This window comes from Fukomys damarensis, unplaced genomic scaffold (assembly GCF_012274545.1).
Source record: "Fukomys damarensis isolate Sample0158 unplaced genomic scaffold, DMR_v1.0_HiC HiC_scaffold_34, whole genome shotgun sequence".
NCBI classification, from domain to species: domain Eukaryota; kingdom Metazoa; phylum Chordata; class Mammalia; order Rodentia; family Bathyergidae; genus Fukomys; species Fukomys damarensis.
In genome coordinates this window covers 19,700,771-19,716,952 of record NW_022900946.1, presented here as the reverse complement: position 1 = coordinate 19,716,952, position 16,182 = coordinate 19,700,771, and the positions used below count along the sequence as shown (strand labels likewise).

The window sequence follows — 16,182 nt, the reverse complement described above, 5'->3', positions numbered from 1 at the left end:
CGCGGGAAGAGGTGTCGTAAGTGCTGAGGAAGAGTCAGGGTGGGTTTGGGCACTGTGGTGAGCTTTACGGGAATGTTTTTGAAGTATGCTGGCGGACGCGCCGAAGCACACCTGAGCTGGAAGAGTCAGCAGATCCAGGTCCACCGAGGTCCCTTCTTGGAGCGGGCCGGGAAGCGAGGTCCGGGGTCTGCTAGCCGGGTGAGGCATTAGACCGCGTCCGCCGAGGCGGGAGCGGACGCCCGAGCTCAGCCTCACTGAGGGCCAAGCGTGGATGAAGAGGTCCGCCATGGCTGACATTTGAGGGAGGTTTTTCGTTCGTTTTTTAGTACTGGGTTGGAACCCAGGGCCTTTGCATTGAGCCACATCCCTCGCCTTTTTAATGATTTAGTTTGAGACAGGGTCTCGCTAAATGGCTCAAACTAGACTCAAACTTGTGATCCTTCTCTCTCAGCCTCTCAGTGCTGGGACTATGGCGTGCACGCTTGGCTAAGAGGGACTTTATACATCGTGTTAAAGCCATTGGTAGCCGCCGAAGATTTGTTTTTAAAAGTTGCTTCTAATTGCAGTGTAAAAAAGTCTACACTCCAGCCCGTCAGTGTTTTGTTTTTTGTTTTGTTTTGTTTTTTGTTTTGGTAGGGATCAAACCTCGGTCTTTGTGCTTGCAAGGCAGGCGGCAGAACCGCTGAGCTAAATCCCCAGCCCTCGTCAGTGTATTTTTGATTTATTTTCAACTTTTTTTCTTTGTTGGTGGTAGTGATACTGGGGATTGAACCAAGTACCTGAGTTACATCTCCAGACCTTTTTAAAATTTGCTGGGCGAGGTGGCACACGCCTGTAATCCCAGCACTGGAGGCAAAGATAGGAGGATTTTCGCGAATTTGAGGCCAGAATTTTTTTTTTTCTTTTCATTTTTTTGAAGTCGGGCTTTGGTGCCACACGCCTGTAATCCCAACATCCTGGAGACTGAGGCTAAAGGATCACCAGCCTGAACTACGTGCAGAGACCCTGACTTTAAAAAAAATATGAGAAGGGAGAGGCAAGACTAGAGGCTAAGAAGCCCATGGGATACTGCTACATTACTATAGTCCAGGTGAGAAATTTGGGTGGCCCAAATTATGGGATGGAGAAGCATTAAAGTGTTAGAAATGCCAATATCTAATTAGTGGGTTTTTGGCTTTAGCAACTGAGTGGACTGTGTTTTCATGACTAAAATAATGAACACTGGAAAAGTGTGAAAGATTGGGTTTGGAGAAAAGATAGTATGTTTCACTGATTTTTTTTTTTTAAGATATGATTCACATATTGTAAAATTCACTTATTTAAATGTGTAATTCAGGCTGACTGCAGAGGTATGGAGGTCCACAGCAAGTCTTGTGCCAGCTCAAGTTCTTCGTCTCCCACCCAGGAGTGCTCAGGGGTCTCTGTGTCCAAAGAGCTGCTGACTGTGGGTAATGGCCAAGGAGGTATATGGGACAAGTTACTCATCGACTCTAAGCCTAATTCCAGAACACCCTCTACTCTTCAAACAGTTCGGATAGAGAGGAGTCCATTACTAGACCAAGTTCAGAACTTTCTCCCACAGATGGCCCGGGCAAATGAAAAGCTCAGAAAAGAAATGGAAGCCACTCCCCCTAATCATTTCAATATTGAAAATATTGACAGGACCCTTGGCAAAGTTATACAAATGGATGTGGTCTTATTTGAGATGAATCAGGCAGATTCAAAAGAAGAGCATAGTTCAGAAGAGAGTTCCCAAGACAGTTCAGAGGACAGCTCAGAGTCTGAGGATGGGGATGACAGCGTCACCGTGCATAATATTAAACTTCCTAATTCAGAAGGTGGAAAAGGCAAGATTGAAGTTTTGGACATTCCTTCACCTAAAAACAAGGAACAGTAAAGTAAATGATTTAAAAAGAAACAGGTGATACATACCTGCTAATTCTGTGTAAAAGAATGTGGTTCTGGGTGTTTTTAATTTCTGGTTCCTGTGGTACTCTTATGTATTAAAAGAAAAACATCAAAATCTAACAATTTAAGCAAAGAGAAATTCATGAATCAGGCAGCACTCAAACTGGAAAGGGGTTCAGAGAGCTCTGTAGCGAGGGCATCGTGCTTATATAGCTGACTACAGACATAAAGTATAGAGATAACGATTAGTTACGGAGAGCCTTTGCCTTGTTTGGTCATGGTCTCATCCTTTAGGAGCCTTGGATTGGCTGAAGTTCAGCTGTTTGTATTTGGCTGAACCCAGTTATTACAAAAAAGACTCCTATTTCAGCTGTTAAAAGATTTTTTTGTGATTTTTTTGTCAAGTTATGCACTGTGATTATACTTCCTTTTCTAAGTTAACATACAGTTATTTCAAGATAATGAAGATTTTGAACGTTTTGCTACAAAGAAATGACAGATGTTTGAAGTGATATGTTAATTACCCAGATTTGATCATTATACAATGTTTACAGGTAGCAAAACAATACATTGTGGGGGGTTTAGATCAGTGATGCAGCTGCCTGCCTTGCAAGCACAAGGTCTCCAGTTTAATCCCCAGTATCCAAAAACAAAAACAGCAATACATTGTACCCCATAAATGTGTACAATTATGTGTCAATGTAAATAAATGTAAGAAAAAAATGGAAGTGTGTAATTGGATGGGTTTTAGTTTATTCACGAGTTTGCATGTGCCACACTATGCAAGGCCACAGGGGGGAAGCATCAGTGTTTGGTCTTGAGGAATATGAGGAAGTAGGAACAAGGGGAAAGCCTAGGCCAGTGTTGGTGGACCTTAGAGCTTTCAATGATACATTCTTCTGCAGCATACATACCATAGGTTCACTGCCACTTCACCTAGGCTTTCTGCAGAAAGGCAAATCAGGGTAGAGTAAAATTTTTAGGATTGGCTAGTTTAATTGCAATAGGCTTTGGACTGAAGGGGTGGTTGCTAATTGCTTGGCATCTGTCTGTGGGATGGTGAAGGGAAAAGGAAATAATGGCTTGGTATATAAATTAATGGGGTAGTTGCCTTGCTTATGAGTGGCATGCTATCAATTTCTTTTTTTTCCTGGTACCTGGGATCAAGTAGGACCTTGCACTTGTGAGCTAGGTGCAGCACCACTGAGCTAAATCCCCGGCCCCATGCTGTCAAGTTTTATAACTAGGAATTAGCTACCCCTGGAGGAGGCAATGGTTCTCTATCAGCAAGACTTTCACAATATCAAAATATAGATGATGGACAGTTGTAAAGATAGAACTTATTTTTTCTCCCATCAGATTGAGTTAATTCAATTGTTATTTATGTAAAATGGGTTACAGTATGGCTTAAGTTTCCTTAAACCTGAGCTCAATTGACTCGTGTAACTTTTCAAACAGGAAATGCCTGGACTCTGTCCTTCGGCCTACTAAAACCCTAAGGGAGAGCTTCCAACCTAGCTTTGAAAAGTTCCGCATATGATTCTGATTACCTCTAGATTAGGAATCACTGCATTTAATTAACACCTATTGAGTAAATCCTGTAAGTGAACTCTAAGAGCTGCCAAGAGCTAAGTAAAAAATGATTGAGATTTAATGCTAAACCTAATTCCTTCATTTGAGAAACAAAGTTATCCACAGCAATGGTAGGTGTCTCCTTGGCCCATGGTAAATAATGGAACCCCTGTGTCCTGGACCCTGTTGTGACTTCTCTAGAAACTTACTAGATCCATGTTACGTCCGTGGGAATATTACTGTATGTTTCTTGCTTTGCCAAAATACTCAAACCAAGGAGATGAAGCAATGTTTCAGATATTAAAAGGTGAGGGTTGTCCTGTGTTTGGTTAACCTTAAATTAATCAAAGTGGAACAGAAGTATATGGAAAAAGTGATGTTGTTCCAAGTAGAGACTGTTTTTTGCCCTAGTCCCCTGGATACTTTTAGGGAAAGGGAAAGGTTGGATATACTATTATTGTCATAGTCTCACCCACCTGGAAATTCATTTTTGAAAACTTCTGACATTTTCCCACTTAATGTTTTAAACAGGAAGAAGTGAAAGGCCTTTCCCCCAAGTCTGTGATTTGGTCATAAATTACAAAGCCAAAAATCTGTCTAGCTCCTCTTCATTTGTCTTGGCAGGGGTTAGGGAAATTTACAAATTGAACAAGAAAATAATTGTGTTCTCAGATTTTTGTTTATACTGACTCATATAATCCTATTTTCTACATGGCTAAAATTGCGATCAGGAGGGGAAATAACTGATGAAATATCTAGAAAGGTTACCCTGTGTTTATTCTGTCACTGTTGCCTTTTGCGTGATGTAGCTCTACCTGTTTTGCTATTTAATATTAGGAAAGATTCCATATAGATATACTGGCCTCAACTGCAAAAGTTTTTCATCTTTATTAAAGATTTGTAACAGTGGTCATAATTTTGATGTTGAAATTAAGTCATCTTCATTTAATATTTTTAAGATGGCAATACTGCCCCTATCCATGTACAGATTCAGCATAATCCCTATCCAAAAAAAATTTTTTGTAAAAATGGAAAAACATCTTAAAATTCCTGTGGAATTGCAAGGGATCCTAAATACTCATGAACCCAAATATGAACACACAATTCCCTATTTTAAACAATACAGATTTACAGTAATCAAGACTGGTTCTAGCATAAGGATAAACATAAATGTGTAGACTAGAGTTGAGACTCCAAAAATAAACCCATATATTTAAGGGTAATTGATTTTTGACAAGCCAAGATAACAAGGAACAAATAGTATCTTTAAGAAATGATGCTGTTATGACAGGATGTTCACATGCAAAAGAGTGTAGTAGCCTTAAATGTAAAAACTCGAATGGATCAAAGACAAATATAGTGGTGCAAATCTTAGTGGTGCACTGCAATCCCAGCACTCAGGAGGCTGAGGTAAGAGGATTACTCTGAGTTCCAGGACATCCCTGGGCTTCGTAGTGAGTTGAAGACCAACCTGATCTACGTAGTGAGACCCTGTCTCAGGGAAAAAAAAAAAAAAAAAAAAAAAAAAAAAAAAAAATAATAGTAAATCTTCATGATCTTGGATTTGGCAATAGATTCTAGAGTGGACCTTCTAGTTAACCTTACATGTGAACAACTTGGGTTACAACCAGAATTTTAATTTTAGCTTGTGACCAAAGTCTTGAGTTATGACCTGAATGCTGGTCTTTTCTGTGTGGGGTTGAGAAATCCTGAGCCAGTGTCTCTCCAAGGACATTGAGATCTGCCTAGAAGAAAGTGTGGCCTAAAATTATACAGGAGAGAGACTTTAAAATCTATGTGGAGGAGCCTGAGCCTTCAGTTGACCCTGTGGTTGATGACATTGTCACTATTGTAGAGTCCACAGGCTTGCAGGTAGACACTGGTGGAGGAACACTTAGAGGAATTGTCTACAGGTGAATTTCAGCAACTTCTGGCTGAGCAACAGAATGGCAGCTGAGGAGCTTTCTGAAGAGGGGAAATACCAATCTGCAGTAAAGTTCTAAAATAAAGGAAATCCTGAAAAAATGGACAAATCTACAAACATTTACAGAGAAGACCCACCCACAGAAAAAGCTAATCATTGCATTCACTTGCTTAATGACAATGTCATGTCATACTACAAGACTGTTAAATAGACAATCTTAGACCAGTTTTTAGTGCTGAAAAGGTTGAGACCTAATCAGCCAGAAGCAGGTCCTAGGGGGCTATAGACTGTCCCAAGGAGAAAGGACACCAGAGAGCTGGACTTCTGATGTTCTTTTGGAAGGGGACTCCTTCCAGACAAAAACCGCCTTCCATTTTATCCTCCCTCTTGCAACCCAAAGATGTCAACTTGCATGGTGAGTACAGTATGAAATTGTAAACGAGGCACATTTTATAACTTTTTGGTGATTATGCTAGGAAAATTATTGGAGTTTCTGGTAAATTATGAACATTATACAACCCTTTATTATGAGAAGGTTAGTTAAGTGGTGCTTTGGGAGGTTTGGAATGCATTATGGGAAAAATAGCCTTGACTTACAACCAACTTGAGTTACAACCAGCCCTTGCAAATGAATTGTGTTCGTAAGTCAAAGGTCCAGTGTAGCACAATCTTAGAAGGAAATAGGAGTAAATCTTTATGACCTTGGATTTGGCCATAAATTCTAGATAGCAAAAGAAAAGTAGAAGCAATGAAAGAAAAAGTTAGTACACAAAAGCATGAAAATACCCATAAAATGGAGGGAAATACTTGTTTATTTATTTTTTGGTAACAGGGATGGAACTCAAAGTCTTTCTGCTTGCGAGGCAGGCGGCAGAACCACTGAGCTAAATCCCCAGCCCTCCTTACTGATTTTTTGCCTGTTAAGTTTTGAAGGAAGGTTGTGAAAATTTCCAACCATAATAGTGAATTTATCTGTATTGCAGTTCTTCTTGCAGTTTTATCAGTTTTTACCTCATATTTTTATATTCTTTTGTTAGGCACATACACTATTAGATCTTCTTGGAGAAGTAACTCTTTTATAATGCCTTTCTCTAACTCTGAGACACTTCCTTGCTCTGAAGTCTACTCTGCCTGAAATTAATGAATCTATTCTAACTTTCTTTTGGTTAGTGTTAGCCTGGTATATCTTCATCCACCTCTGTAATTTTAATTTGCTTTTGTCTTTATATTTAAAATGAGCTTCCTTCTGGGGATCAAACTTGAGACCTTGTATTTGCAAGGCAGGCAGTGGTAAAGTGAGTTAGTTTTTTTTCTCTCTCTTTCTCTCTTTTCCTTCCTTCCATTCTTCTTTTTTTCTTTTTTTTGAGACAGGGTTTCACTTTGTTGTTCAGGCTGGCCTTAAACTCACTGTGTAGCCCAGACTGGCCTTTAATTTAGGCGATCTTCCTGAATCACTGCATCAGCCCCCGAGTGCTGGGATTACAGGCATGCACCACCATGCCCAGAACCCCTTTTTTAATTTTTAAAGTCTTTGTCCTTAAGTCCATTATTATTCAGCTTTTCCAAGTCTGCTTTTAAATATATGCCGGGGATTCAGCTCAGTGGTGCCACTGCCTGCCTCTCAAGTGGAAGGTCCTGCGTTTGATCCCAGGTACCCAAACAAACAAATCAAATATAACACTGTACCATTTCATGGTTAGGACAGTACCTTTTAAGTAGTCTCAATTCTTCCTACCATACCTTATGACACTGCTGTCATTCTATTTATCCACAAGATATAATCACTGAATACGTCATAGATGTTACTATTTTGAACAAGATCGTATGTATTAGAGCAATCAAGAATAAGTAAAATAAAATGTTTTGCCTTAACTTACTGCTTTTCTAATGATCTTTCCTTTTGTAAATTTGTGCTTCAGACCTATATCATTTTCTTTCTCAAAAACTTAACATTTTCTGCATGACAAAGACTCTTGATTTTTGTACTTCTGAGAAAATATTTCTCATTTGTGAAGGTTAGTTTTGCTAAAGATTTTTAAATTAATGATTTTTTTTCTTTCAATACTTTGAATATTCCACTCTTCTTAGGCTTGAATAGTTTTTTAAAAAAGTCTGAAAGAATTTTTTTTTGTTTGTTTGTTTGTTTGTTTTGAGACAGGGTCTCGCTATGTAGTTGAGACTGACCTGGAACTCACTATGTAGCCCAGGCTGGTCTCGAACTCACAGAGCCTCCCGAGCGCTGGGATTACAGGCGTGCGCCACCACGCCCGGCGAGAATTATTTTTTAATTTAAAAGAATTACATTAGTTCATGCTTACAGTACATGCAGCTTACAGTCATCTTGAGGGGTGAGTAGTGTACACACTACAACTTGTTTCTTTTTTTAATCCCTTTCCCCATCCCTCCCTTTCAGAATTCTTTGCTCCTCAGTGGAGCTTCTTTCAAGATTTACTCTGGAGTGGAGAAAGATTTCCTCTTGTGCTGCAACTACATGTAGATTTTGTGTGTGTGTGTGTGTGTGCGTGCGTGTCTGCGCGTGCTGCTTGGTACTCTTAAGTCCCTCAGACCTGTAGTTGGTGTCTATTGTTAAGTTTGGGAAATTCTCATTCAAATATTTCTACTATCCCTTTTTCTTTTTCTTCTGGTATTCTCCCATGCGTATTTATGACTTTCTGATTGTCTCTTGGATATTCAAATCCCAGATATTTCTACTATCTTTTTCTTTTTCTTCTGGTATTCCACCATGCGTATTTATGACTTTCTGATTGTCTCTTGGATATTCAAATCCCAGATTAGTCTTCATAATCTGTTCTTAGCCTGTTCCATCTTCTTCATTCATCTTTGTGCTTCAGATTTGCGTGTTGCTGTTGATATATTATCAAGAACATTGGTTCTTTCTTTGGTTGTGTTGTCTGTTGATGAGTTCGTCAAAGGCATTCTTTTCTGTCACAACTTTTGGTTCCTAGCATTTCCTCATTGTTATTCCTTAGAGTTTTCATCTCCTGCTTATATTGTCCATGTACTCTTGCATGCTGTCCATTTCTTCCATTAGAACCTCTAACCTATTAGTCATAGTTTTTTGAGACAGGGTCTCACTGTATAGTTGAGACTGACCGGGAACTCACTATGTAGCCCAGGCTGGTCTCGAACTCACAGTGATTCTCCTGCCTCAGCCTCCCGAGTGCTGGGATTACAGGTGTGCGCCTCCACACCCGGCTCGTGTGTGTGTGTTGCGGGGGGGTTTGAGACGGGGTCTCACTATGTAGTTGAGACTGACCTGGACCGTACTATTTAGCCCAGGCTGGTCTCAAACTCACAGCAGTCCTGCCTCAGCCTCCCGAGGGCTGGGATTATAGGCCTGCCCCACCACACCTGGCTCATGTGTGTTGTTTTAATGTTGATTCCTTCTGTCCCTTCCAGTTTTCTCTTGAGGAGTTGCGGCTTACATGCCTGGACTTGGGCTTTTGTGATGAGCATGGGGTGTGCTCCCTGGCCCATCTGGCTGGTGTCAGTGAAGCCATCTGTATCCACCTAATCACTCTGTCACACAGACATCATCTCCACACACTTCAGAAAGGATGCTGGCTTTCCCAAACAGAAACGGGTGACAAGACCACTCCATCTATGAAAAGCCCCAGGCATATGTGCCCATCTGAGCCAAGGCAGGTGGCACTAGAGGAGCTCTGTGGCAGAGTCACTGACTGCAGCCCTTACCCCAATTCTCAGAGTTATGTTTGGCATTTAGTGTCTCTTTCCTCAGGACACTGGCATCGGGATGACACAGGACGAGCTGGTATCCAACCTAGGCACGATTGCCAGGTCAGGCTCAAAGGTAAGCGCAGGCACAGACTCTGTCCTGTAGGGTGACCCTGGGAGCCAGGTAGAGTAAGGACATGACCAGGTGAGTGACCTTGTTTCATTTCAGTGCCACTGGAACCTCTAGTAGTTTTTGGTAGTGTGTATATTGTACATTTTATACATGAAAGAGTTGAAGCAGGCACTCTCTCCAGAGCTCTAAACTGTAGTCCATAGGTTCATGGCTGCCTGCGTCTATAACCTGCCGTACCACCTGCTAAAGCTTTTCTGCAAAGTAATTATTTGGTACTTTCGGGGCCTGGGATATAGGTCAGTGGTGCTGTGCCTGCCGGGCAAGTGTAAGGTCCTGAGTTCAATCTCGGGTACCAGACAAAAAAATTATTTGGCACTTTCTCATGCTGCTTGTTGTACTTGACACAGATGGCCTAGAGAGGGAGCTTACTTCTTTATTATATTAATTTTTAATTTTTTGAGGGGTGGAGTTTTGAGACAGGGTCTCTCTTTGTAGTACAGGCTGGCCTTGAAATTGCAGTGATCCTCCTGCCTCAGCCTCCTGAATGCTGGGATTTTTTTTTTAATTGAGTTTATTGGTACATTTTAGGTATACAGTACAGTTACATTCATCATTGGGATCTTGTAACTTTACATGACAGGTCTAGGTTCTCATTTTTTCCCCTTGTCCCTGCCCTCCCTTCACCCCCTCCTCCCCTCCCATTTACAAACACTTTATTCCTATTTTTTCATTTCTGAGCTGGGATTACAGGCATGTGCCACTACTCCCAGCATTGCTTAGTTTTTATGCATAAAATGGTGGTGGTGTGGGGAGTTGTCATTGTGGTTGTTCAGAATTTCCTGTGCTGGAGGAACTACATGTATAGAAGTCACGTATGCCAGCTCCAGTGCAGAAGGGAGCAGCCTCCTCCTGACGAGCCTTTGCCACTACAGGCCTTCCTGGAAGCACTACAGGACCAGGCGGAGGCCAGCAGCAAGATCATTGGCCAGTTTGGAGTGGGTTTCTACTCAGCCTTCATGGTGGCTGATAGAGAGGAGGTCTATTCCCGCTCTGCGGCTCCAGGAAGTCCAGGCTACCATTGGCTTTCAGATGGGTAAGTAAGTGAAGAGCAAGCCCACCTCACACAGGGACTTGGAGTCAGGTATTACCTGATATGCATGTTGGAAATTACCACGAAATTTGGAAACCGAGGAAATGCAAACAGGCATGTTCTGCGCTGTTCAAATGAAATCTGATTCTTACTTTGGGCAGACATTTCCTTTGGGACCCTAAAAGGCCTGTGGTTAGTAACCAGTCTCTGCTCTGCAGTCCTGGCCTGTCCAGGCTCAGCTCCTCCACACAATGGGACGCCCTTTCTCCCAGTCCCCCACTGAGCATCCTTCTCCAGCCTCTTGCCCAGAGGGGCACATCTGCCTGGGGCTTCTCTGTGGATGGAGTAGCCTTGTCACCTGATTCTGTCTGGGCAGGCCAGCACCCTCTCCCAGATACTTGGAGACGATGTTGGTCTGACAGGGTGATTAGGTGGATTTTATTTTATTTTTATTTATTTTTTTGGTTTTTTAAAGACGGTCTCACTGTGTAGCCCAGGCAAGCCTGGAACTAGTGATGATGTAGTTGTTTTAAATCAGAGTTGTTAGTCCTCTTTGCCATATCTCAGTTTGTTTCTGATATTTGCTATTTATCTTCAGAACCTGATTTTTTTTTTTTTAACTGTCTTGTAGTTTTTTGAAACCAGACCTGGACTACTGGTTAAAAGGAATTGTGGATAGTCCTGTGGTGTGAATTTTTAATGTCTATCTGGCTAGGAGTTTGAGCTGTATTTACTGTTTGCTGTAGCTATAGGTGTCAGAGCTAAAATTTTCTGTGTCCTTATTTCTTCCTCTGCTTTGGGCTTTCTTAAGAGACTCTTTTAATCAGGTCTGAGATGTATGGTTTTCTTCAGTTTTGTTCCAGCTATTATAAAGAAGCCTTACTGATGGGATAGTAAGAGGAGGGTTCTGTGGTCCTGTGAGCAGGTGTCAGTCTTTTTATGGGCCTGTGAAAAAGGAATTTGGGTCGGACGTTTCCCTTTCCCTGGGTAGACTGGGTTCTGGTAACACCTTAGTAAACCACACTGGTAAAATAGTTTCTTGAGGACTGAGGATTTATCTCATTGGTGCCTCACCTGCCTCTGAAGTACAAGGCCCTGATTTGATCCCCACTACTGAACAAAACAGTTTCCTTGAGAGGATAGACCTTGTCAACGGTGAAATGATCCAGACTACTGCGACACGGTGGAAATATGAGGGTGCTTTTCTCTGGTCTTCACTATGAGAACTTGGAGGTGAAACTCATACAAGGGTGTGGATCCCCCTAAGAAAGGACCTTCCTGATACTTTGTAATACTTGGATTTGCCCACATCAAACTTTATCAAGTCATCGGTCACACTTGAGCCTTGCTGTGGCATTTGTTCCTAGGCAGCTGCTGCTAACCTGTGGCTGTGTTGCCACCTGTCTCTAGGGTACCTCAGTTCTCTGATGGATCTAAAAATTATTGGTTTTCAGTTAAGATTATTTTGTGTAAGGATACAAGTAGCAACTTTCAAGTACCTTACCTGCTTTCATTTTTATTTGTTATTGTTACTTTGTTTGTTCTGAAAAGCATTTGTTAGATTTAGCACACATCTCTCTTGTGTGGCTTCAAGACACCAGGATACAGTCTCCCCCACCAACACCTTTAGTTTTACCCTCAGCAGTTCTGCTGAATAATTTGGCTTTCATGATGATAGGCTGCTTTGGGGACTTTGCCAACCCCAGAACTTTGTAGTAGGCCAGTCTCATGACATCAATAATGAGAGACGTTCCAGTCTTGTTTTTCACAGTATTTACTGGTGCCTGCTCACTGATCAGCATCCACAATTTATCAAGGTTGACAGTTGGGCAGAAGCTCTTGCTCCTCCTCAAGTGGTAATGCCTCATGCCACCTTTTCCAGAGTAACCTGGATGACACTTGTTGAAGTTGTCCTGTGGTGATGTGTGCCCCGTTACCTGCACTGCTTGGATGCTTCTGGCACTTGCAGATGTAGCTGTGTCGGTGTTCATGTGGCCCCCAAGTTTCCAGGGGTTCCTTAGTCTGGACGGCATAGCAGTGGCCGAGATGAAAGAGCTCGTTTTTGGATTATATTTTTGTTGGATAAAATTAATTATAGTTGACAGGATTTTTCCCAGTATTTTATAGATATCATGTGTACTTGTGAAGTAGGTGGCGGAACCACTGAGCTAAATCCCACCCCCAACTCTTAAGAAGTTGAGGTAGAGAAAACATAACAGCTCATGGCTTTCCCTGGGCAGTGGCCCAGGAGACTCAGGGGACTTTGGGGATCATGGTCTCCTCACACCCAGGACAGGACTGTCACTGGCAGGGCCATGGTGTCTCGGTGTTACGTATGCTGAGGCCCTGAGATGCCCAGGCGACCAAAGGTGAGCAGATGGCGGAATCAATAGCCGGGAGCTAGGGGAGGTGGTGAAGCCTGAGACCAGCCTCCCACCTACCCAGGAAAGAGTGAACAGTCTGCTTTGTCCCTCAGGCCCAAGGTTCTGTGGTTCAGAGCCACAACAGCCACCATGTCTTGGGGACTATACTGTCCATCTGGTTCTGGGCCTGGTTCTGCCGACCAGTGTGAGGCTTCATTTGGCATGGTAGCTCACTTCCGCACTTGCTCCTCCATGAGGGTGGCTGTCCTGCAGTGCTCCCCCTTTTGCTGAGACTGCCACACCAGCAAGTGCTGCCGAGGCCTGTTTTCTGAGCACTGCTGGGACAGACCCCTTAGCCTAGACTGTCTCCCCGACAGAACGATGCTGCAGGTTCCTCTATCCCCAAGATGATTTGCCTCCCTCTGCCAGGACTGAGGAATGCCGAGTTCATTTTGGCCCCCTCTTGTTTGTCAGGGCTGAGCTGCCCTCTCATGCCAGATGCTTATGCTGAAGCAGGGCTAGTTAGACAGCTGTGAGAGCAGAGCTCAGGTGCCCTGCTGTTCAGTATGAGAAGGCTCCTGACTTTCCCTCCAGTCGTTGGGTTCTCAGTGAGCACCTGCAAGTGCCTCCCCCGTGTGCTGCTGCCTCGCCCCAGCTCTCATGGATTTACACCTTATAGGGTGAGCCTGAGCATGCAGTGGATGTCAGATGCAAATCAGTGGTGAGGTAAAGAGGTCGGTGAGGACATAGGGTGACTGTGGCCAGAGGCTGGGGGCGCGAGCTGTGGAGGAGGAGAACACTCTGGCAGGGCGACACTGCTAGGGTCCTGAGGTAGGAACCTGTTTGGGAAACACAACTGAAATTGTCAAGATGCAACAACAGTAGTGCCTGAAGAGGAGCCCCACACTAGTCCTGGGCAGGAGGCTCTGCAGTGATGTGCGGTTTTTGTGAGGAATCAGCACTGCTCTCTGGCCCAGAGGGCAGAATCCCCAGGAAGGAAGCTGCTCTGAGCTGGCAGTCTGTAGGCCCCAGGGTACCCTTCTCCAGAAGCCAGGCTTAGGACGAGCCGAGGGCTGGCCCCTGGTTCTCTGAGGAGCTGCCAGTCCTAAATCCTGGCGTGTGCCACCCTCATTGTTAGGACAAGGTGGACCAGGACATCAGATGAGGATACTTGGCTGGGCAGAGGGAAGATCCTTGTGTTGATTTCTACCCCCCTCCATCACCTGGCACACATGACAGGACATCTGTCGCTGGAGATGGCCACGTGCCTATGCCATTTGGCCGAGTATCGACTCATCCATGCCATTTCCTCTTTGCAGTGTCACTTGCAGACTGCTTCTGTTGTGGAGCAGTTCACGACTGACCAGGGCTCAAGTTTCTAAGGTAGAGGGCACCTACTGGAGGCCTGTGGAGTGGCTGGCAGCCCTGCAGAGGCAGAGGCAAAGCTCGCAGAGGTGAGCCCCTTCCTGCTCCTGTGCAGGCTCTTGCCCCCTGAGCCCTGGTTGGGCAGGATGCTCAGAAGCAAGGCCAGAGGCCACAGGTAACATTTTATGATGGAGAGACCAAGCTGAGGCAGTGGGATCCCAGGGCCAGGATCTGAGAGGAAGGAGGTCAGAGAAGAGACCAACACCCAGCACCAATTTCTCTCTGGGCATTTGCTCATGGAGCTGTCCCAGGAAAAGAAGCCAGAAGTGTCAGTGTCTTGGAGCTAGGGAAGAAGTTGGATAGTCAGGAGGAAGGGCCCTAAGAAATAATCCAGGCTCGGGGTTGGGAGGCAGGAGGCCCTAGGCAGACTGGTCTTTACAACGCCTGCAGAGGGCACAGTGTCAGCCAGTCCCTGACAGGTCTGTAGCAGCCTGTCCTGCTGCCCACCACAGAGAGGGTGAGCCCAGGCTCCTGCATTCCATCATGCATGTGCCTGATGCCATCAGAAGCAGCAAGGCACACTGAGAAATGGGAGCAGAAGAGGAAAGATGACAAGTCACAGGAGATGGAGACTTGTCAGATGTGGGCATTGGAATAGTTGTGGCTAAGCATACAGAGAAAACTGAAAAGATGGAGTTTCACAGGGAATTGGAATTCACTTTTTAAAATGACAGTTCTAGGGCTGGGGATTCACTGCACCTTCCTCACAAGCACAAAGTCCCAAGTTTGGTCCCCGGTACCAGAAAAAAATGATGACGGCTCTAAAGCAGAGATGTGTGAAATTCAACAGGTGGATTTCCTAGCAGAGCGGAGTCAGCTAAAGAGGACAAGTGAGCTACAAGGTCAGTGGAAATGTTCGACAAACCCACTGTAACGGGCTGGGGCTATGCCTGGGCGTGTCCTCCTGGCTCTCAGGACCCTGACACCCGCTCTGAGGACCCCAGCCTCACACATGGAGGGGACCCTGCTCAGAAGGCTGTTTGTATTTGGGAGACACTTAGGTCCCTCCAGAACTGGGGAAAATTTTCATTATAGCCCTTGCCAGAAACGTTGTTGGGCCCTCGCTGTCTGGCCAGGAAGAAGAGCTTTGTAGATGGGTGCCCCACTGGGAACAAGCTCACATCTGAACCTGTGGGCTTGGGCTACAGGGGTACTGACTTCTAACATGCATTTTGGAAAATGTTTTTAGATAAACGTCTTGCCATTTGTGTATCTCGCAAGAGCACTGTGCAAAATAGACGTGTGTGGGAGTAACAGGCAGCCAGGCAGAGCCATTGGGGATGCTGTTCTTCTGGTCTCACGTGCCACCAAGCAAATGCCAATTATTTCACCAGTGTGCTGGGCTCAGCATGGCTGGCCAAGTGTGACCGTGCAGCTGTCATGAGTCTCAGCAGTCTAGATGTATGTTGTCCTGTGGAATTTTCCACCTCCTTTTTAATGAGGAATAAAGTCACACAGGCTGGTGAGCCCAGGCAGAGTCATAGGCCAAGGGCAGCGTGCTGAGCTGAGGGAGGCCTGTGACGTGCTCAGGGATTAATGTCACAGCAAAGACATGGCCCTTTTCTTTTGTCCTCCAAGATGCTCTGTCCTTGAGGCCTCCCAAGGTGTGCCCTCCTGTGGGGAGAGTTTTCCCTGGTGGGCCACAATAGCCATGGGCTCTTCAGCATTTCCCATCAGTTCCAGCTGAGGGCCTAGTGCCCAGGTTGTCACCTGGATGCCTGCAGTGTCCTCTGAGGAGAGGCTTTTCCCTGCAGTGTTTATGGAGGAAGGGATATCCTCACCCAGACAGGAGGGTATCCCAGGGAGGACAGGGCAGGTGAAAGTGTAGCTCAGCATACCCGTTTCCATAGAGCACACTTGTTCCAGCGTGACAAACATGACTTCTCCAGGGAGCTGGGATTCTGGTTGAGATACTGGCCATAAATAAGAGTGACATGGACATGAACAAGTACATTAAAACAAAGTGACAAGGCTGTGTTAAAAATCAACTGTGGGTCCACTGCCTGCTTCACAAGTGCAAGGATCAGAGTTCGATCCCTGGTACCAAAAAAAAAAAAAAAAAAAAAAAAAG

The 16,182-nt window shown here is 44.5% G+C and overlaps 3 protein-coding genes and 1 pseudogene across 4 annotated transcripts in view; 3 read left to right on the top strand and 1 right to left on the bottom strand.

Moving 5' to 3' along the window:
* Positions 1 to 2,577, top strand: CUNH12orf45 (chromosome unknown C12orf45 homolog). Of its 2 annotated transcripts, XM_019210637.2 has the most exons (3): positions 1 to 16; positions 920 to 1,090; positions 1,337 to 2,577. In XM_019210637.2, exons 2-3 carry the CDS (start codon positions 1,061 to 1,063, stop codon positions 1,895 to 1,897), a joined length of 591 nt encoding a protein of 196 aa, XP_019066182.1. In that variant the 5' UTR covers positions 1 to 16; positions 920 to 1,060; the 3' UTR covers positions 1,898 to 2,577. The 2 variants fall into 2 exon arrangements, with proteins under 2 accessions (XP_019066182.1, XP_010642363.1); XM_010644061.2 differs by lacking the exon at positions 920 to 1,090 and having other exon boundaries at positions 7 to 16.
* A 6,171-nt stretch (positions 2,578 to 8,748) lies between these two features.
* On the top strand, positions 8,749 to 16,166 carry LOC104876165 (heat shock protein 75 kDa, mitochondrial-like). Its single transcript, XM_010644063.2, has 4 exons — positions 8,749 to 9,236; positions 10,166 to 10,326; positions 14,006 to 14,140; positions 14,902 to 16,166. The coding sequence occupies exons 1-4, from the start codon at positions 9,180 to 9,182 to the stop codon at positions 14,912 to 14,914; spliced, it is 366 nt and encodes a 121-aa protein (XP_010642365.1). The 5' UTR covers positions 8,749 to 9,179; the 3' UTR covers positions 14,915 to 16,166.
* Positions 11,844 to 12,356, bottom strand: LOC117284130 (annotated as a pseudogene).
* Dnase1 (deoxyribonuclease 1) overlaps positions 14,844 to 16,182 on the top strand; it is an 8,223-nt gene continuing 6,884 nt past the window's right edge. The window contains exon 1 of the mRNA XM_010644062.3: positions 14,844 to 14,953. The gene's annotated coding sequence lies outside the window, so the exon portion shown is untranslated. The remainder of the gene's footprint in view (positions 14,954 to 16,182) is intronic.